Source organism: Nakaseomyces bracarensis (assembly GCF_045282275.1).
Source record: "Nakaseomyces bracarensis strain CBM3 chromosome Unknown Scaff8_0, whole genome shotgun sequence".
In the NCBI taxonomy this organism is placed as follows: Eukaryota; Fungi; Ascomycota; class Saccharomycetes; order Saccharomycetales; family Saccharomycetaceae; genus Nakaseomyces; species Nakaseomyces bracarensis.
Genome location: NW_027263969.1, coordinates 219508 through 240983, shown reverse-complemented (window position 1 = coordinate 240983; position 21476 = coordinate 219508). Strand labels below are relative to the sequence as shown.

The 21476-nt window shown below is 35.1% G+C and overlaps 14 protein-coding genes across 14 annotated transcripts; 9 read left to right on the top strand and 5 right to left on the bottom strand.

Moving 5' to 3' along the window:
- Positions 1-877: 877 nt before the first annotated feature.
- YIP4 (Yip4p) lies at positions 878-1627 on the bottom strand (the record flags this gene model as incomplete). Its single annotated transcript, XM_071052128.1, has 1 exon — positions 878-1627. The coding sequence occupies one exon, from the start codon at positions 1625-1627 to the stop codon at positions 878-880; it is 750 nt and encodes a 249-aa protein (XP_070906749.1).
- A 659-nt stretch (positions 1628-2286) lies between these two features.
- Positions 2287-3354, top strand: RFC5 (replication factor C subunit 5; the record flags this gene model as incomplete). Its single annotated transcript, XM_071052127.1, has 1 exon — positions 2287-3354. The coding sequence occupies one exon, from the start codon at positions 2287-2289 to the stop codon at positions 3352-3354; it is 1068 nt and encodes a 355-aa protein (XP_070906748.1).
- A 287-nt stretch (positions 3355-3641) lies between these two features.
- Positions 3642-4418, bottom strand: POL30 (proliferating cell nuclear antigen; the record flags this gene model as incomplete). Its single annotated transcript, XM_071052126.1, has 1 exon — positions 3642-4418. The coding sequence occupies one exon, from the start codon at positions 4416-4418 to the stop codon at positions 3642-3644; it is 777 nt and encodes a 258-aa protein (XP_070906747.1).
- An 836-nt stretch (positions 4419-5254) lies between these two features.
- SMK1 (mitogen-activated protein kinase SMK1) lies at positions 5255-6535 on the top strand (the record flags this gene model as incomplete). The annotated part of the gene is made up of 1 exon (XM_071052125.1): positions 5255-6535. One exon carries the CDS (start codon positions 5255-5257, stop codon positions 6533-6535), a length of 1281 nt encoding a protein of 426 aa, XP_070906746.1.
- Positions 6536-7041: 506 nt separating this feature from the next.
- Positions 7042-10215, top strand: SEC8 (exocyst subunit SEC8; the record flags this gene model as incomplete). The annotated part of the gene is made up of 1 exon (XM_071052124.1): positions 7042-10215. One exon carries the CDS (start codon positions 7042-7044, stop codon positions 10213-10215), a length of 3174 nt encoding a protein of 1057 aa, XP_070906745.1.
- A 409-nt stretch (positions 10216-10624) lies between these two features.
- On the top strand, positions 10625-11626 carry TFB4 (TFIIH/NER complex subunit TFB4; the record flags this gene model as incomplete). Its single annotated transcript, XM_071052123.1, has 1 exon — positions 10625-11626. The coding sequence occupies one exon, from the start codon at positions 10625-10627 to the stop codon at positions 11624-11626; it is 1002 nt and encodes a 333-aa protein (XP_070906744.1).
- A 729-nt stretch (positions 11627-12355) lies between these two features.
- Positions 12356-13519, top strand: BRR1 (Brr1p; the record flags this gene model as incomplete). Its single annotated transcript, XM_071052122.1, has 1 exon — positions 12356-13519. One exon carries the CDS (start codon positions 12356-12358, stop codon positions 13517-13519), a length of 1164 nt encoding a protein of 387 aa, XP_070906743.1.
- A 389-nt stretch (positions 13520-13908) lies between these two features.
- YMC1 (organic acid transporter) lies at positions 13909-14826 on the top strand (the record flags this gene model as incomplete). Its single annotated transcript, XM_071052121.1, has 1 exon — positions 13909-14826. The coding sequence occupies one exon, from the start codon at positions 13909-13911 to the stop codon at positions 14824-14826; it is 918 nt and encodes a 305-aa protein (XP_070906742.1).
- Positions 14827-15147: 321 nt separating this feature from the next.
- On the bottom strand, positions 15148-16035 carry JID1 (Jid1p; the record flags this gene model as incomplete). The annotated part of the gene is made up of 1 exon (XM_071052120.1): positions 15148-16035. The coding sequence occupies one exon, from the start codon at positions 16033-16035 to the stop codon at positions 15148-15150; it is 888 nt and encodes a 295-aa protein (XP_070906741.1).
- Positions 16036-16482: 447 nt separating this feature from the next.
- On the top strand, positions 16483-16941 carry FCY1 (cytosine deaminase; the record flags this gene model as incomplete). The annotated part of the gene is made up of 1 exon (XM_071052119.1): positions 16483-16941. The coding sequence occupies one exon, from the start codon at positions 16483-16485 to the stop codon at positions 16939-16941; it is 459 nt and encodes a 152-aa protein (XP_070906740.1).
- Positions 16942-17242: 301 nt separating this feature from the next.
- Positions 17243-17623, bottom strand: RNJ42_01953 (uncharacterized protein; the record flags this gene model as incomplete). The annotated part of the gene is made up of 1 exon (XM_071052118.1): positions 17243-17623. The coding sequence occupies one exon, from the start codon at positions 17621-17623 to the stop codon at positions 17243-17245; it is 381 nt and encodes a 126-aa protein (XP_070906739.1).
- A 303-nt stretch (positions 17624-17926) lies between these two features.
- On the bottom strand, positions 17927-18922 carry RNJ42_01952 (uncharacterized protein; the record flags this gene model as incomplete). Its single annotated transcript, XM_071052117.1, has 1 exon — positions 17927-18922. The coding sequence occupies one exon, from the start codon at positions 18920-18922 to the stop codon at positions 17927-17929; it is 996 nt and encodes a 331-aa protein (XP_070906738.1).
- A 618-nt stretch (positions 18923-19540) lies between these two features.
- Positions 19541-20437, top strand: UBA3 (NEDD8-activating protein UBA3; the record flags this gene model as incomplete). The annotated part of the gene is made up of 1 exon (XM_071052116.1): positions 19541-20437. One exon carries the CDS (start codon positions 19541-19543, stop codon positions 20435-20437), a length of 897 nt encoding a protein of 298 aa, XP_070906737.1.
- Positions 20438-20762: 325 nt separating this feature from the next.
- ISA2 (Isa2p) lies at positions 20763-21407 on the top strand (the record flags this gene model as incomplete). The annotated part of the gene is made up of 1 exon (XM_071052115.1): positions 20763-21407. One exon carries the CDS (start codon positions 20763-20765, stop codon positions 21405-21407), a length of 645 nt encoding a protein of 214 aa, XP_070906736.1.
- Positions 21408-21476: the final 69 nt, after the last annotated feature.

Genomic DNA, 21476 nt, shown 5'->3' with positions numbered 1-21476 from the left:
TTATTGTATTATTGTATTATTGTATTATTGTATTATTGTATTATTGTATTATTGTATTATGGTAATGGTATTGTTATTGTATTATTGTATTATGTTATTGTATTATTTTATTGTTACTGTATTATTGTATTATTGTAATGAGTAACTTTATTATGATCCTAAAAAAAACCCTTTCAGTTGTTTTTGACAGTATGATCTACAACTTATTTTTTGTATCCAATATTTTTAACCCCCCTTCGAAAAGAAGTTTCATTACTTCCTTTAACTTCTTTAAAAGTACGAAAGTTGCCTATCCGTCGCTGCCTTCCAACAACTAAGACATCACTTCAGAATATTTTATTGCCCGTCTTCAAAAGTGAAATGTCTCCTGGTACAGTGCTAAGTACTGAAATTCAACCCCACACCCTTAATGCTGTTCTTGTGCGGTGCCGTCTGTAAAGCAAAAACTCCCCTAGAAAGCAAGAAAAAGCCCACCAGCGGGAATAAAACCCCTTGATAACAGTTTTTTGAGAAAGCATAACACATCTTGCTCTTGCATTCTGCTGGCTTCCCCTGGCCCCCCTCCTCCAAAATGGCACTTCCCCGTCGCTGTATCTTCTTCTGCGCTGTCTTGAGCTTTCAGTCTATGTCTCTCTGTGCGTACTATAATCTCTCCCCACAGACATACACTCACACACTGAGGAACCGGCTATTCCTAGACAACCATATCTCCGTAGTGAAACAGTCGTACCCAACTTAGAAGAAAGACAGAGAGACAGAGGGAGTGAGAGTGTGATGATATATAATAGTATACGTATAGGCACGTGCATATATATATATATATATATATATATATATATATATATATATATATTACTAAAAATTAATATATTTGTAATTATAGAATGACTGATAACCAGCCTAGGCCGAAGAGGCATAGTGCTAATGGGTACAATTGTACAAATCCCTTTGATCTTGTTACGATAGCTGAGCAAGAGAAGGACCAGATGAAGCAGAATGCGAAGCAGACGAGGTTTATCACTGTGTGTACTCTTACCTTCCAGTGTGACTCCCCCATTGCGTGGAAGATGGCCGGGAGCACTATCTGTACCATGAGGGCGTTGAGTACCAAGGGAAACAGACAGTACCCGGACAGTGAGATGTAGGACAACAGGCTTGCGTTCTGGTATGGTTTGGTTAGTTTCAGATGTAGGGCCATGACTAACAATACGAACCAACTGGAGACGAATATCGAGGAGAATAGCGTCTTGGCGTGCGACACACACACGGAATACAGTATGATGAAGGCTAATGGTGCCCAGAAGTCTGAACTGTTGAATAACTCGTCGCTACTGCTGTTGTTGCTATTGCTATCCTCTGTCCCTGCTGCCATGTACCTGCTGGAAGGCAGGTGAGGATACACCACTTGTTTCAGTTTTGAATTGATGTCATATACGTCACGTTTGAGAGTCTCAGCCACGGACTCATCCAAAGTTCCTCTGTTCAGTCCTCCAGCGACATCCATAGTACCACTTAGCCCCGATACAGCATTGTCGTTCCCATTACTTACATTACTGTTCCCTCCGCCAGATACTGGAACATCAGGCTCAATGAAATCTGGTTCAATAAATTGATCATCTGTAGACATTTTTTTCTTTCTTTCAATGAATTATAATATAGTGTATCAAACGGTTTTGAGATAAAAAACAAATAAAATAAAAATACAACAAAACAGCACAATTTCCCTTCTTTCCGTAGATCAATTATACTTTCTTGATTCTTTATATGACATACATACAAATCACTACGTTACATATACCCTTAAAACACTTACTTCAGTTAACACTTATTTCCTTACTATGCTCTCTCCTAAAGACACCAAGGTGTTCAATCCTCTATCAACACTCCTTACCCTGCTTTTGAGAAAGGGTGTTTTCTACTATACTGACGACAACAAGAACAGATCAACCCGCACAGAAAAAGAAGAATTTCCACAGAACGTCAAGCAGCAGGAAAAATAAAAAGAGCGCTTCATTTTTCGTATCCAGTGAACTAATAATAAAACACGAATTAATCACCTGCTAGTAACGTATATACGTACTGAATTTTTTCTTGAAGACCGCGTTGAGATCAAAAATTGGCTAGTAGTGCTTGACGGTTTATAGGTATATAGTTAGGTTCGATGATTTGTACATATGGATGAATGTTAGTAGATCTTTTACTATTTTTCTCTCTTCAATTGAGTCAATCTATACAAGTAAAACATTATATTACAGCTAAACGATTCAATAAATATAGTACGCGAATATGTCGTTATGGGTGGATAAATATAGACCTAAAAATCTGAAGACATTAAGTTACAATGATAAACTGACTGATTTTTTGTCTTCCCTTGCAGTGAATTCGAAGGACCTGCCACATCTGTTATTATATGGTCCCAATGGTTCAGGAAAGAAGACGAGGTGCATGGCTCTGTTGGATTCTATATTTGGTAGCCAGGTCTATAGATTAAAGATTGATGTGAGGAGATTTGTGACGCCTTCTAACAGGAAACTAGAATTGAATGTGATCAGTTCACCATACCATTTGGAGATTACCCCTAGTGATATGGGGAACAACGATAGAATTGTCATCCAGGAGCTGTTAAAGGAGGTTGCTCAGATGGAACAAGTTGATTTCCAGGATGGTTCATCTGGTATAGCTAACAGATTCAAATGTGTTATAATTAATGAAGCTAACTCGTTGACCAGAGATGCACAGGCTGCATTGAGACGTACTATGGAAAAATACTCCAAAAATATCAGACTAATCCTTCTTTGTGATTCCATGTCCTCCATCATATCACCTATCAGGTCTCGTTGTCTGATGATCCGTTCCCCTGCTCCAACCACAGAAGATATTTTATCCACTTTGAAAGAGGTGGCCATGAAAGAGAATGTATCAATACAGTCAGACACCATCTTTGATAAAATAGCCAGTGAATCGAACGGTAATATGAGAATAGCACTGCTGATGTTAGAATCGATGAGTTTAAGCAACGAGATGCAGTTGAAAGAATCTACCCCAGTAATAAAACCAGATTGGATGGTTGTAATTGTAAAACTTGCTAATAAGATCAGAAAAGAGAGATCTGTTGGATCCCTGATAGAATGTCGTGCAGTCCTATATGATCTACTAGCACACTGTATACCTGCTAAGATAATTCTACAAGAACTTACATTTGCATTGATTGCCGATCATAATACCCCAGAAAGCTCAAAGATGGAAATCGTTGACCACGCTAGTGTTTTTGATGAAAGACTATGTTTGGGTAACAAGGCTATCTTCCACTTGGAGGGCTATATCGCCAAAGTTATGTGCACTTTGGATAAATAATTCCACATTTAATGATATATACTTACTAATATATACGCTATATATGAGCATTGTACGATGTAATAGTACTTCCAAAACAGCTAATAAAATAGAACATTAAGAAGAAAATGGACAGAAAAAAAGCTGCATTTATTTTCACATAATTCTGAAATAACTTCAATTAAAAATCAACCTTTATCGTATGGCATTAATGTACATAAAAATTATATATATGTGATTATATAGTAGCTTTTCCTCAGAAAAAACTGATAAATCTTATAAAATTACAGGGTGTGTTGTGGATTCGTTTATTCTTCGTCATTGAATTTTGGAGCCAAAAAGAATTGTAGGAAACCACTCTTTAAGTCAAATTGGAATAGAGCTGGAGCTTCGCTAGACAACCTTATACCAATTTTTTCTGATAGAGCAGAACCCTTGACGATATCTAATAGGTACTTGGAACCGAAGGTCAAATCGACTGGTTGTTCCATTTCTAGCTTGACGGATTCTTCTGGCTTTTCCATGTCAACAAAAGGCTTCAAGATAACAGAACCAGACCCAATGTCACCATCAGCAACAAATTTAATAGTTTCCTTTGTCACCATTATATTCAGAGAATCACTCAATTGACTCAAGTCACGAACAACCTTGGAGAATTCATATGATGGCATCATCAAAGTAGTGTCGTATTGCAACTCTTCGATCTTCAAGAAATCGGCATCGATATCCATCAGCTTCAAAGAGTATTCTGCAATTCTCTCCCTCTTAGTGTCCTCGAATAACAATAGGACAGAGTCTGGGGTATCATCTGCAATCAAAGTCAATGTGTCAGAGTTGTTACCGCATCTCAAAATTTTACTTAGAGAGGTCAAATCGATACCTAAAGTGACAGGGTGGTCACATCTGTATTCTTGGAAAGCCTCGATACCAATCTCAAGGGAGACCAACAAAACACGGGAATCATCGACGGCTTGAGCAATAATACCATCTTCTTTACATTGGAAGTTAACCAATTGCACACAGTCCTTGAAACCGTCAATAATTCTCTTAAATAGAGATGCCTCTTCAAATTTAGCTTCCAACATTGTTAATTGATTTCTGTTTTGTGATATGTAATGTAATTTCTAGTTAATTGATTGAAATCCTGTTAACTCAAAAACCTTACTGAAAATTCACATAAAAATAAAAATTACGAAAATAATGATAAATTGGCAAGTCTAATATTTATATAACCTTATGAAAGAAAAGAGACACCAAAATATATTACTTACAGAGAAACACCAAAAGCCAATTTTTTTTTTCACGCGTCGCATTATCCTCATTTTCCCTGCTACGTTCACGTAACAAGAAATGACAACAAAAAATACGCGTCATTTAATAGCCTAATTAGGAAACGTTATTGAGTTCTAACATGTCCAGCCTGCACTACTGATCATTGACTTTATTGAATGTTAGTGGTTATACAAACTATTACTTCAAATTCTTTAGTATCAGTTAACACCACATCCACTTAACGAAAAATCGATGGGGTGTAGTACAATAAGATACATGATACCCTACAATCCAATGAAACACACATACATTATAATCACACGAAGGCTTATTAATAATTATATTATGATCATGTGAAGTGATGAGAAGAAGGATAGTCGTTCTTCACGTGTATATAGTATAATATGATATTCTCATGTCAGCTGTCACAAAACGATGCGCCATGGAACAGCCGCTCATAAATAGTATTGCATATTACATAATGTATAAATGGAATTTACTTGAAGTATTATACTCCATATTAGGTAAATTCTATAATATTTGTTATTCTATTATTTCTCTCTTTCTCACATATATCAATGAAAGCAAGGTTATTTAAAACAGAAACATTTAATATAAGAAGAGATTGAAATAGATTAATAAAAGAAATATGATTGGAGGATTGGGTAGAATATTAGGGACAAATGATAATATATTGAACAAGGATATTTCTAGTGGGAAGGGATCAGTGACTAGGAAAGTAACCATTACTCATGGGAGCATTAAATGTGATAACTTCCCAAGAACCTTATACAAAAATGCTAATTTCTCTGTTCCTGGCAAATATGAAATAGTTCAAATATTGGGTAAGGGATCATATGGTGTTGTATGTGCGGCAAGACTTAAGAATCCTATGTATCAGGACAGAGAGTTCAATGTTGCCGTTAAAAAGATCATAAATATTTTCTACAGAGAGATACTTTTGAAAAGGGCTATTCGGGAGATAAAATTTTTGAGTTATTTTAAGGGCCATAAAAATATTGTAAATTTGCTGGACTTGGAGATTGTTGTAGAGAAACCATATGATGGATTATATTGCTACCAAGAGCTCGTAGACTATGATTTGGGTAAAGTCATTCATTCATCAGTTCAACTTTCTGATTTCCACATTCAGAACTTCACTTATCAAATATTATGTGGATTAAAATACATACATAGTGCCGATGTAATACACCGTGACTTGAAACCAGGGAATATTCTATGCACTGTAAATGGTTGCCTGAAGATATGTGATTTTGGTCTTGCGAGGGGAATATCAAAAAGATACCTTAGCTCGAATAGTAAACCAAGTGATATCACTAATTATGTGGCAACTAGATGGTATAGAGCACCAGAGCTTATACTTTCCAACCAGGAATACGACAAGTCAATAGATATGTGGGCGGTCGGTTGTATATTAGCTGAATTTTATGGTAGAAAGCCGATATTTATGGGGAAAGATTCCATGAATCAGGTTTATCAAATTGTTAAAATATTAGGAACACCTCCCAAAAAACTACTAATCAAGTTTGGAACCATTAAAGCCTGGAATCTTTTTGGTGATAACGTTGAGGGCGGTACACATAATATGCAATCATCGAAATTGGGCGTTCCATGGTCTACTGTGTATCCTATGGCGTCAGAAGAGGCCCTCGATCTAATTGATAAACTATTACAATGGGATAATCAGGAACGATTAACAGTGACGCAAGCCATAGAACATCCTTTCCTACAAGTTGTACGTAAGGCTAATGACGAGCCAATATGCACACTTGGTCCGTTCGATTTCTCTTACGAAAGAAGTCTCAATTCGATGGAAAATCTTCGAAACTGCTTATTTAATGAGATAAAGCAATTTAATCTCGAAAAAACTATCAGAGAGACTAATTCTATAGAGAATTATTGTGCATAATAGCAAAAAAACACAGCCATTTTTACCTCATGAGAATTCAAGAAATAACCAAGACAAAATTATATAAAGGTGTTAGTGTTATATACCTGTTTGCAAGCTAATATTAGTTATAATTTTTCATGTTTATTTATCCAACAAGTGATTCTAAAACTTCTGATTATTGATTGTCAAGTTCTTTTACATACATTCTATCACGTGACTTATTCAACTCGAGCAAGAAAAAAAAAAAGGGACCTGAGGAAACAGAAATATTCAAAGCTGAAATAAGTAGGAAGGCAAAGTTGGGTAACACGAAGATATAAGTTACAATACAAGATAATATTCCAAGATATCTAACTTGTTCTCACTATCAATTGAGCAACTCAAAGCAGGTTAGGCAGCACATTGAACAATATTAAGTTGAGGCTTACTTTTACAGTTGTATACAGATAAAATTTCAAATAAGGAGGCTACACGAAATATTATTTAGGAAGAATACTGTTTCAGATAATACAAATCTTAATATAATGGATCACTTGGGGGTTAGCACTAAAGGTCGCCGTAGAGCTCTTTCTGTCAACAGTTATTCCGAAGACCAACAGAATGCTATGGACAATGCTCTAGACAATTTGAAGAGTGATTTAAGCTTAGTTAAGAGTCAATGGAGTAGAGTGCTGACAAATGAATCAATTCCCCTTGAACTTGCTCTTTCCTTTTTGGATGACACATCTGTTGGCCTGGGACATAGGTATACAGAGTTTAATCAATTAAAAGACCAAATTGGCCGTCATCTACAGGAGGTTGTTAACGAACACAGTCAAGCTTTTAATGCAAATGTTGCTTCATATAGTCAGGCTGTAAACGCTATAACAAAGGCACAAGACAAGTCGTTAGAGTTAAGAGAGTCTGTTAAAGTTGCAAATGGAAAGATTACCGGTAAAAAAGGTGATCTGGGAGATCTAAACGAGCAAAGCTTAAAATATAATGAAATGATAGAGGATTTGAACTCCATTGAAAAACTAATTCAGCTTCCTGAAAAGATCGAGGAAAGTATTAGAGATAAAGATTATAAGAATGCACAAAGATTACTTGATCATGGTCTACAATTAATAAATACTCCTAATCTCAAAGCCATCCCTAGCATTCAGCCTTTGAATCAACAGTTAGAACTACAAGAACACGTACTATTTAGTACTCTGATTGAAGAAATCCATAATATCATTTATAGCAAAAAAGATGATGCCATTATAAACAATCAAATCTATAAAATTGTCGGTATCTCACAAAACCAGATGTCTACACTAGAAAATTACGTGTACAATGTAGTTAATATAGACATTAAGAGACAGTCAAAATATATGAATGAGAAGTTAGAATTGTTTTTACAGGATATCAAAGAACCTAACGCATACTCTGAAAATGTCATGATACGAAACAGCAAGACTGCATTTGATGAGTTATTCATCTATCTGAGTATCCTTAAGGATATGAAAAAATTACCTACTGCCATCAATATCATTGCCGATAGAAGTAAAGAGGAATTTCATAATATTATACTAAAGGCTACTGAAAAAGTACGGGCTAAACACCCTTCTTTATTAAAAATGACAAAAGGATTCGATAAAGAGATCTCTTACGGATTATCAATCAAAGATTTGTTATCTATGATAATGAGGGAGTGCTTTTGGGAAATATCTATAAAGTTTGTGATTGCTACTCAGGGTCACAGGGTGGTATCTGAGGCTGTTAATTTTCTTCAAGTAGCAGGTAGTAAGGTAATCTATCCTTTTGAAAAAATATGGGCAAAAATATTGGATGAAATAGATGTTTTAATGTCAAAATACTTAAAAAACGAAAAATTACTCAATAGCAGTAAGAACTCAAGAACTAGAGGATCAAGAACTTCATCAATCTTGGCAAAAAACAATGAAGTGTTTTTACTTGAAAGTAACATAGAAGATGAATCCAACGCTAAAGATCATGCGGTAGAATTAAAGACACTGCTAAAAGATATTTTTCCTGGATTTACTGTGTCAGCAAATATGGACCTGGGATCAATTTATATTAAGGATGAATCATTCAAAAGAGATGATGCTTTGATTCCTCCATCTATTTTCAATATTAAGGTATTATTAGAACCATTTCTTTTGTACACAAACTCTGCGGAAGCAATTATACCCGATTTCGTCGGCCCCAAAATTCAAAAGCCATTGGAATTTTTTGAAAGTTACCTGACTAATCAATTTTCTCCTAACATAGAGCTCACCTTTAACTCACTATTTGAGACATATATCGATAAGACTAATCCGTATGCTTTGGAAACCCTAGAAGATGGAAAATTAATTTTTAAAGCAGCTGTTGATTTCCAGTCCATGCTTTATAAAATAATGAATATTATGAACACAACAAATAGCTTCAGAAGAAATATATCGGCTTCTATTTTAGAGATAATTATCAGATTCCAGGTATATTATGCGGATCTTTTCAATTCAGTATTATCGAATAGCTCCAACGACATCAATGGTAATATATTAATGACTTGGTTAGATGATCAGAAGCTACTACATATAGAGGATAAAATTTATAACGGAGATGAAACAGTGATTGAACAAGAAACAGAAGAATTACTTAAGTATATTCCTCGCTTCTGCGAGAGAGGTAGAGGTCTGACTAACCACGATGTTTTTGGACCTGCTACGATGGATATTGTTATTCATTTTCTGGCTACTGTAATATGGATTCTGGATTGGCTACCCTTGTTGAAAAAAAAAGTGGGTGATGATAATTGTGAAAAGAATAAGCAAGAAGTCGATAGCCTAAGACATCAATGGTCGTTTTTTGAGACGATTGATATGGAGTTAAACCAATTTGGATCTCTGAAATTCTCTTTAGACAGTGAGTTCGAAGAAAAGTTTGATGAAGCCATTTATGGATTTATGAATATTAAGAGCAAATTAGTATCACTACTGAGATTTGATGTCCGTTCCGTATGTGTTCTTCAAATTGGTGAATTATTTCAACATACTAGGTTATGGAATCCAGAAGACAGCAGCAATGAGATAGATCAGAGCATATCGTCTTTGATCTCTAAATTGAGGGTATCCGAAAACAAGCTCAGACAACACATATCAGATATAGAGATAAAAACTATATTCAGTGGAGTTGATATAATGTGTAATCACGCTTTTATTGATGGTTCGAAAACCATCGAAATTTTGAACCGCAATGGTATTAAAAAGATTTCAAGAAATATTAATGTTCTCCAACACACCTTTAGAAATCTTTCCTCTGAACCTGAAAAGGTTAATATGTCTGATACATTGAACTACTATGCTCTATGTGGTGCAGATGAGGGTGCTCTTTTCGATCAAATTAGTTCAGGAGTTCTTTCTAACTATTCTTTAGATAATTTGAAGAACATCTTGAGATTACAATTTAGTGAAGAAATAGCTCGTCAAATGAAGCGTACCAGTAAAATGTCTACTAAAATGCACTCAAAACCCACTAATAAGAGATATCAGGACGCTATGGAAAAACTAAACTCATTAGCTTCAAATAAGGGAGATGTTTCTGCCCAAACAAAAGTACCCCTTGACGTAGGCAATTCAGAACAAGAGCAAGCAATTAGTGCCAGCCCAACGAAAGCTTCTGCGACATCAAAAATAAAACAAATGCTTGCTAGTGATAGCACTGAAAACTGAAAATAACATACTTAGCTTCCTATACATTCAAATATTATATGTACTTCTAAGCAAGTTCTAGTATTATATATTAATCTGGATATAAAATTTAATGTCTTTAATTTATATATAGCGACCTTACAAAATTTTATTCTACTTTATCAAGAGGCAGCAATTTGTTAATTTAGATGATATAATACTTCATTGTTTTATATATTGTTTGTCATATATATTGATTGATTAATATTTTTGCTGTTAATTCAAGAACTAATTTTTCCGAACTATGGGAAACAATGGCTGTGGAAAAAAAAAATGTCATACTAATAAGAATATAAATTAAAGGTTGGTATGAAAATATTAGGCATTTGGTTGCAAGTATATAAGATATTGATAATCTAGTCTCTCATAAACTGAGAAATAAAACGGAGAAATGGATGCTATCGCTGATCCTAATTTTCAACAAACGAAGAGCAGAGCTACAGCTGCGGAAGATGTTCCTTCTCTGCTTACTGTTATATTAGATATCTCACCTAGACTTTGGGCGGAGTTTGATCACGTAAAGGGGGAGAAGACCAGTATCATTTCAGTGTTAAAATCACTTGTTGTCTTTCTAAATGGCCATCTTGCATTTAATGGTGCAAATCAAGTTGCCGTTATAGCTGCATACTCCCAAGGGATCCAGTACCTTTATCCTCGAAACGTTTCTACAAATTCTACATCTAAAGATTACTCCATCATCAACCCAAATATGTACCGAAGATTTAGGAATGTTGATGAGGCTCTTGTGGAAGATTTCTTAGAACTATTCAAAAAGGAAGAAGTGTTAGTTGATCAAAAAGTCCAAAAGAGTACTCTATCTGGTGCTATGTCTGCTGGTCTAGCATACACCAACAGGATATCTAAAGAATTTGAAAGTCTCAGTATAAAATCGAGACTTCTAGTAATAACTTGTGGTAGTAGTCGAGAAAAGGACGAAATTTTTCAATACATACCCATCATGAATTGTATATTTTCGGCGAGTAAACTTAAATGCCCAATTGATGTTGTTAAAATTGGTGGTAATAAAGAAAGTACATTTCTACAGCAAACTACAGACGCAACAAATGGTGTCTATATTCATTTGGACTCTACAGCCGGTATCATACAATATTTATCGACAGCTATGTCTATTGATCCATCATTGAGGCATATTATTGTGAGACCGACACAGGGTTCTGTTGATTTTAGAACATCCTGTTATTTAACTGGTAAAGTTGTTGCTATTGGTTTTATATGCTCTGTTTGCTTATGTGTGCTGTCTATTATCCCACCGGGCAATAAGTGCCCTGCCTGCGATTCAGAATTCAATGAGAGAGTTATTTCAAAATTGAAGAAAAAACCTGTTGTTCCAAGAGTAATTAAGAAAGTTATTAAGAAGAAACCAACAAATTAAGCCTATTTTTCCTGTAAGTTTTTTAATGACAGCATTGAGAGATAGGAACCAGCATCATGGTTACTTTTATACAAAACTCCCGAGCAGTCTGCCATCCTATAATATTTTGAATTGGATATGATTAGGATGTTGAATTATCAACGAAAAGACATTTTAATCCTTTGCATTTTTACATTACTACATGGATGGAACTCTTTATATTAGGTTCTGTTTTAGTGCATGTTAAAACACTCCCCTCATATAACTACTAATGCATTTAAGAAATAAATACCTTACATATTTACATAACAGTAACGAAAAGTGTTTTTACATTCAAGTAAATCCAAGTGGTATTAGTATTAATGACTCTCGAAAATCACATCTTTTCAAGTAAAGGTCAAAACATCTTCTCACATAAATAGGCATATCTCAATCATTTTAAAGGACAGCATATGATTAAATAGTAGTGTTCTTGTGAACATTAGGATCTTAAATAATTATTTAACAAAAACCAGGTGTATTTTGAGCACAGTATGTATTCTATATATACACTTATTTTAAATAAAGTATGCTCTCATCGCTAATTTATAAAAAACAAAGGGAAATTGACAAAAACGTGATGAGTATTAATTAACATGAAAATCGATAATTATAACTAACAAGACCTTCGACTATCAATTTTTAATTCAATCAACTGCTAATTTCGTAGTATAGTTATAATTAGTAAGTCAGTTCAATTCTGTTTAGAAAATGGGAAGATCATCAAAAAAAAATAGTAGTAATAATAGCAATAAAATAGATGGAAATGAAGACAACTCAAATCACATAGACCCAGTTTTTGGCCAGGCAAGGGCATTTAATGTCAAGGATCCTCTAGTAAACCCATTGGTTGTCGAATATTTGCAAGATGTAAGATGGGAGGCATTAAAAACAAATGCTATTAGTATCAACGCCATTCCAAATAAAAAAATAAACTATGGTGCCAGCATATATGATGATGACACTATTGAGGAAGTAGGTACTGAAAAAGATAACAAAGAAAAAGAATTAAGTGTCAGTAATAAAAGATTATCTCCAGATCAAAGTACTAAAACAGATAATGAGCTGTTGGCTCAGTATCAATACTCAATTGATATCTGGCTGAAGTGGTATAACGATATCTACAAAAAAATATGGGAAGATTGTTATGTTTTTGAAGGATATGACGATACAACTATGAACCAGCTTCTTCATCTTATCAAGATGTATTTGAGTGAGAAATCAAACGATAATAAGATTACGGGTTTTGAGCGTCATCTATTAAATATACTTCGGGATCAATACTCATCTGATGATGAAGTTCCAGAAAACGCCTCTTTATCGATAGATGTAGAATGGTTGCAAGGAGCTATTAAGAAGATGAAATCTGAGAAGCTACGAAACATTGAAGATATAAAGGGGTTCATTCAAAAGTCTCATAAAGTTGCACCCAAGGGTATTATAGAATGGTATAAATATATTATGAACAATGATCCTACTCATAGTAATTTTGTTAACATGATTGATCAAAGTAGTCTTTGGACGTTAGTGGACTATATGACGCAGGAATGGTTGAAGGATATAAATAAAGCTCAATTGGGGACCCAGAAGAGAAATCAAATGTCCAAATGGCTCCTATATTTACTACTACATATACCTACTCAACTAACCGCAGAAAGGACAAGTAAAATTAGAGATTTAGGTAAGAGAGGCAAAAAAATACTGGATAACAGGAAAAATACGAATATCTTTGGTGCTGAAGATAGCATAGTCCTTACTGATGAGTTAAAGGAACTCAGCCCACTAAATCCTCCGAAAAACCTAGATATGGTCTCCTTGGTACTTATGGTTGTGGCCAACGAATACGGCCAGAGAGATCTTTTAGAACTTCAGTGATGCCCTAGCTATATTTTTGGATAGTTATTTTTATTTAATAAACCAATTAAATATTATCTCTGTGTGCAATTAATTCTTGATGCTCATCGCAGGAATTGAACGCCATTACTATTTAATAATCCCTGCAGTGCTGAGAAACTCCCGTAGAGAGCGGCCTGAAAAAAATATTTCCCACCTTATATATTTTTCTTTTATTGCGATGAGAAAGCCATATATTAGTAATTAATATCGATATTGGTATTTCGGAGTTATAATTAACAGACATGTAATTGTTACAATCTAGAGCTTTTATAAGGCAGATAATCGGAATAATTAATTATAATAAGTCCCTTTATTTTTTCTTCTTAATTATATACATTGGAATAAATAGAAACTAATAACGGAAAAATATGTCCGAAGAGTTTCCTGCCCCACAACTGATTGATGATTTGGAGGATCACCCATCAAAGGACAATTCCAGAGTAATTAAGGATTTGTTAGCTGGTACCGCTGGTGGTATTGCGCAGGTCCTGGTGGGCCAACCTTTTGATACCACTAAAGTAAGGCTTCAGACTTCTAAGGTGCCCACAACTGCCATGGAAGTGGTGAAGAATCTACTGAAGAAGGAAGGACCTAAGGGTTTCTATAAGGGTACATTAACCCCATTGGTGGGTGTTGGTGCCTGTGTATCGATTCAATTTGGTGTTAACGAGGCTATGAAAAGGTTTTTCCACTCAAGGAATTCGGATCATTCTGCTACCCTTTCTCTTCCACAATACTATATGTGTGGTGTTACCGGTGGTTTTGCCAATTCTGTTCTTGCTTCTCCTATTGAACATGTCAGAATAAGGCTACAGACTCAAACAACATCTGGACCCAACGCTGAATTCAAGGGTCCAATTGATACTATCAAGAAACTAAGGAATCAGAAAAGCTTAATGAGAGGATTTGTCCCCACCTTGTTAAGGGAAGGCCATGGTTGCGGTACTTATTTCCTAGCATATGAAGCCTTGGTTGCAAGGCAAATTAATAGTGGTATTCAAAGAACTGATATACCTCCATGGAAACTATGCCTCTTCGGTGCTTTCTCTGGTACAGCCTTATGGTTGACAGTTTATCCTATAGATGTCATAAAATCTGTGATGCAAACAGACAAACTCGGCGAACCACAATTTGGAAAGAATTTCATCCAGGTTGCCAAAACTCTGTATAAGAAACAAGGTCTAGGTGCATTTTTCAAAGGTTTCGGTCCTACAATGTTAAGGGCGGCACCGGCTAATGGAGCTACTTTTGCTACTTTCGAGTTAGCTATGAGAATGCTAGGATGAGTACTTGCATGTATCATTAATAAAGTTTATGTATATAGTTACTTACCATTCGGACTATAAATTTTATGTTTCTTGTTATCAATTATTTTATTTCTTGATTATAAAAATCTCTACATAAAATATGTTAAAATTATTAACTAAACTTTTATTCATGTCATAAGAAACAATATTTATGAATATTAGATGTATTGGAATATATTAAACTTAAAATTGGTAGATTAGTTTATGCTTTATTAGACAGCAGCAACTGTATTTTATAACTGTATCCGGGCATATTAAAATAGTCATTAAAATTATTTCATCATCGTATTAACTTCGAGTTTACTTACTCTCCTTGGCCTGCAATTCCTTGATCAAGTTTTCGTTCTTAACAGCTTCCCTATCCAAATCATCCTTTGAGCGATACATATTAAATGTTCTAAACCATAAAAATCTCCGTAACCGGGACCACTTATCGGTATCTAAACCGTAGTTGATGTAGCACTGTCCTAGATCAACCTCAATATTGTCTTCTGTGATGCTCTTCTCTGTTAAGGTATCTTCAACTCTGGATAGCAGTGAACTACCTTCCATGCATATCAAAAGACCACCAAACCATATTAAAAGCGTCCAGGGATCTAGTTTCTGTCCTGAATTGTTCTGATACTTGTGCACATCCTCCCACGTCCCTGCATTCCAATATGCATAAGATTGATCTGAAAAATTATTATACGCAGCGCTAGAAGCATAGTACGCAGACTGTGCGCCACCAGGTCCATATGGTCTTCCAGTAGCTCCCCATCCAGTCCTCATACTGTCATATAGACTCTTCTTAACCGGATCCTTCAAAATTTCATAAGCTTGCGACACTAGCTTAAACCGTTGTATCTTCTCTTCATTAGTTAAAAACTGAGCACCTGTAGAAGATAACTCCATAGCATGATGTGAATTTAATAGACCGGCTTTCCTGATCTGTACATGGGTACTCAAGTCCGGATGATATAGTTTGACATACTTGTGATACTCTTTCTTCAGCTTCCTTATGTCCACATAGTTACCATGACTCAAACCAAATATCTCATATGGCGTGGGATCCTGCTTCTTAGGCCAAGATGTGTCACTAACTTCCTCACCTCTCCCAGATGATGGCACTAAGTGGTTAGCATAGTGCCTGAGACCAGACGTTTTCCCTACAACCTGTACAGGTAAGCTTCGAGCACCGAGAATCATCTTTTTTCTTAACACCGTTTTGGCTTGGTTGTATGTATGTGATAGCTAAGGAGTCTTGATAACTTAGCCAGATATTATATCAGTTTATTTCATAGACCGCATCAACCTTCGGATGTTTCGGCTTAGCCCTCCCGCGTTATTAATTTTAAAGTATTTTTTTAATGGCCTGGGTGTGTGTGTGTTTATTACAAAAGTTTTCGTTAATTTGAATGTGGGGGCGGTGAGATGACGTTAATAAGGAGAAGTCAAAAAGAAAGGAAAAGTTGGTTAAACTTTAAAAAAAAAAAATATTGGATTATATTATGAAAAAAATGAAAAAAAAATTTTTGTGCGATGAGCTTATATAAAAAAAAAAACAGATAAAATTATAGTTATTATTCGATTTAATTAAATTAGAGTTGAATATAATTGTAAATAGAACGAAACCACAACATATTATTACGAAAGATGTCTCAATGGGATAAGATTGGTATGCAAATTGCCTACGAGGAGGCTGCTAAGGGGTATGAAGAAGGCGGTGTTCCTATTGGTGGTTGTTTGATTAACAACAAGGACGGCAGTGTTCTAGGTCGTGGTCACAACATGAGATTCCAAAAGGAATCTGCTACATTGCACGGTGAAATTTCCACTCTAGAAAACTGTGGTAGACTTCCAGGTAAAGTCTACAAGGATACTACAATTTACACTACTCTATCTCCTTGTGATATGTGTACAGGTGCCATTATCATGTACGGTATTCCAAGGTGTGTCATTGGTGAGAGCGATAACTTCAAGAGTCCTGGTGAAGAATATATGAAGAGCAGAGGCATTGAAGTTGTACAGATGAACGACGATAAGTGCAAGGCTATCATGAAGAAGTTTATTGATGAGAGACCACAGGATTGGAACGAAGATATTGGGGAGTAAAAAAAAATTTTTTTTGCATACTTGAATAATATAATTTATAGAAAAAGTATTATGAAAACTTTATAAATAAAGAGCATACGAATAATAAAAACTTATCACATATCATACTTATTCATATTTTATTGCAGTTTTGAAAATATTTATATACAATTATAAAATATATGGTTCGTTATGGCTACTAAGTGACGAAATGTAGGATCTAATAAAAAACAAAGACTTCGATAATAATTTACATAAACTTCAGAGAGTTCTGTATTTTATTTTTGTACGCCCTAGCAGAAGTCCACTTATTTGACTTGATTTAGTCCTTCTTAGCTTCAGTATCCTTCTTTTTGGAAATTGGAGGAGCATCTGGAGCAGGGAAGACCAAACCCATATAACAAACCACTAAACCAATAACACTCATAGCAATCTTCACTAATGGTGGTTGGTCTAAGGCAGAGTTACCAGAACGACTCTTGTTCATTTCTAGAGTTTCCTTATCGGTATTTAAGTAGTAATGAACACTTTGTAGTAGAGATAACCAAGCTACAAACTTATTCCTCAAAAAAATTGCAGCCATTGGCATAGTCTGGTTAACCATACCCGTCAAAGATGGACTGTTACTGTAGAGACCTACTGGAGGTTCCACTTTTTGGTACTTTACACAGAGGTCATTCCTTCTAACGTTAACTAGAGTCATTTGGAGTTGTATTATTTTCAATGGTTTTTATTAATTGTTGTTCAATTATTGAAGTTTCCTCTATAAAACAGATATTTTATCCTTAAATACAAGGTGAATCATTAGACACTATGAATACACTCTCGCTTACACACTGACACACTCACTCACTCTCATTCTCGCTGCTTAATCTACAAAGACATCCCGAGTAGCTATATATCGTATATAGTTATATCGAATAATATATAAGTTAATATATTATTAATATTTAATTATTAATTAAAAATAAATGAATCCTGTGATGATAAAATATGTTATGTTATGTTAATTAAATTCGAAGGAACTATTCCCTTCTTCAACTAAAGGTTTGATGATAGGGTTTATATCCAATCTTTGGTATACCTCACCTCTGTTACTATGATAGAAGCCAAATATATTGCCTTCTTGCTGGTCATGGCACAAGTAATACAGTCCATCATGTGAGATATTTTTCACAACAACTTCTTCTGGGATGAAAAATTTCTCTTTGAGTTTCATGAAAAGATATCGTTGCTCACTTATTTCTTTGATCCGCTTACACTTTTCGACTATATTTTCCTTTATTGTTGCAATATTTAACAATGGAGTTGTAATTGCGTCTTCTTTAACAAAACAGTCCCTGAACAAATATGAAAATGGTGGGAATAAACCCCAATGGATCAAGTCAATGTGATCGCCACATATGTAATCTCTCAGGTATGGTTCGTCGGCCCATTCTGAAGAAAATAGTCCAAATTGCTTATAGTTAATAATGTACCCTTCGAAATAAGTCTTTATTTCTTTTACGTCTGGACCAAGGTTTTCAATTGTTAATGTGCCAGTGAAATGTGGAGTCAGAACAGTTGTCCGTTCATTTGTTATAAATATATCTACACTCAATATTTCCATCCTCGAGGGATATTTTTTGTCAGCACATTCTTGAAATCCACTAAATAACCTACCTGGTTTGAAGAAAGTTGGTGTGTATCTTTTAGTTACAGGTACATATGACATTCGATTTCTAGACTGAAGATTTATTTCATCGTCATCGTCATTATCTTCATCTTCTTCTGCTCCATCGTTCTTTTTATTTATTTCATCCAAACTAAGGAAATAGTAATTATCGTAAGGCGCTGAGATATTTTCGATAATTGTTCCATATAGTTTAGGCATCTGTAATAAATTCCTTAACAACTCCTCGGATATTGCATCAGAAGGTTCTATATCGGAGCTATTAATATATTCAAATCCAAGGTCCTGGAACTCCTCCGTGAGATGGATTATTGATTCCTCACTGGGCATTGGTTATTTTACTTTTTGTACTTAACTTATAAGGGGATATTTACACATATCTGATAATACACATTAAAAATAGCATCAAATAGGATATTTTATGAGTAGTTAATGTGTGATATATTTTTGACTATGTTAAGTGGAATATTTTGTACACTTGAGCTAATCTCTTTTTGTGCGCAATCCACTTATAAAGAGTCACATCCCCATGCTCAACAGATGGCTAAGGGTAATTGATTACTCAGAATTACACACCGTTCAGAATACCTAAAAGTATGTACAAATAAGCTGATTCAATGTAATCTGATCATGTTACTAGTCATCTATTGGTACCCCATTATTATTTTTTTCTTTTTTTGTCTACAATCCAATATTGACACACCCTATTAACCCAATCATTCAGAAATTCAATGTGAAACGACCTATCTGCTCTACAAGCTGGTTTTGACTAAGTTTACAATGTATAGTATTTAATATGAAAGCAAGAGACAACTGTTGCTTTGAATGATCAATCAGAAGGTAAAGAAAAAGGGAAAAAAATAACAACTAGCAAAATAAAAAACGATCATTATAACTGAAGAATAGTGTTTGTACATAATTTATTATAAACGTAGCTCTTTGATCGAGATGAGTTGTAAGGTGCTTGTATTAGGTGCGGGAGGATTAGGCTGTGAGATTTTATCAAGCTTAATACATTATGAGTTCATTAATGAGATCCATGTCATCGATATGGATACTATACAGCTAAGTAATCTGAATAGGCAGTTTTTATTCAGGGAGAATGATATAGGGAAATATAAAGCAGACATTGCAGCAAAGGCCATTCTTGAAATGATAGTCGGACAACAAAAGAAAGTGGTACCCTATGTTTGTGATCTTACAACATTAGATGCCCAGTTTTTTTCACAATTTCAATTTGTGATATCTGGGTTAGATGCAATTGCTCCAAGACGATATACAAACCAAATACTAGTAAACTTAACACTACAATCGAATTACGAAATATGCATACCATTTATTGATGGAGGAGTGGAAGGTTTAAAAGGTCACGTCAAAACCATAGTTCCAGGTTTTACAGCATGCTGGGAATGCTCTATAGATACATTACCATCGGAAGAGGCCTCTAACCACCCCATGTGTACAGTAGCAAACAACCCCAGGTCTATAGAGCATATTGTAGAATATGTTCTCATGATTTCCAACCCAGACGCAGATCTAGATGATTACCAAGTATGTGAGAACCTCTTACGTGAATGCCAACAGCGTGCCATAGAGTACAATATAGATAGCTCTACGTTAGATATCAAGAGCATGGCAGCCATTGCTAAAAAAGTTATACCGAGTGTTTCAACTACAAACGCCATAATAGCATCAATGTGTTGTAATCAACTCATGTGCATATACGAGGACCTCTGGGATCCTGAATCCTCGTCAAACTTCTCCACCGTTAACGGATCCTCTGGCTTCTACATCTACAGTTTTCAGTACGATCGTAACCCAAAGTGCACCGTATGTTCTATATAGCTTTTAAACGTAATAGATGTAATGAATAAAATAGATGATTTTATGTGTTGACTGACTAACATGTTCTCGATATCTAGAATACGTCATCGCCGAATTTCGGGAATGCCCGCATTTTCCTTAGAAACTTCCGTACTAACAAGCGATAACCTACAATCCCGTATTTCTTACTAATACCAGAAAGGTGAAGATGGTATATTTCAAAGATATAATTATATAAAAATAATCAATAGTGTTAGTAAATTTATATGAACTGGGGTATATTGTATGGCACATGCTTTTCGGTAACAAAGGATTATAAAGTGTTCAAGGAAGTATCAAAAGAGATATGCTAGGAAGTGTTGCAAGGCATGGTTTTAGGGCGTTGCCTATGTCAAGGCCAGCGACTAGGGTATTAACATATGGGGGCAGAAGTTTGTTCAACCAACAGAAACATGCATTAGTAACAAATATGATATCTATATCTTATAGACGTTACGCTATTAAGGTAGAACAATCAACAAATGAAGTGACAATAATTGAGCCTGTAAAAGTGCTGAATAAACCGGAAGGTAAGCAGTTGAAGATAGATGAACGTGCAGCTCAGCGATTAAATGACATATACAGCGACAGTAAAGAGGTCTTGCGGATATTGGTGGAGAGCGGAGGTTGTCATGGGTTCCAATATAACATGAAGCTCGTTCCTGAATCATGCATTAATTTGAGTGAGGGAGCTACGAAGGATGCTGGCCAAGAGACAACAGAAGCTGATGAGTTTGATGAAGACGGTGCAGGTACAGCTAAGGATGTAATATTCGTCGTGTCAGAAAATGGTGGTAAAGTGGTGATAGATGAGACATCCCTAGGAATCCTAAACAACACAACGTTAAAGTACACTACAGAACTGATCGGTTCTACTTTCAAAATCACAGACGGTAACTTAAAGAGCAGCTGTGGATGTGGTAGTAGTTTCGATATCGAAGACGACAAATGAACAGATAAAAAAGCCTTCATTGCATTCTTTTCCTGACCTGAAAGTTATATATAAAATCGGTTATACATG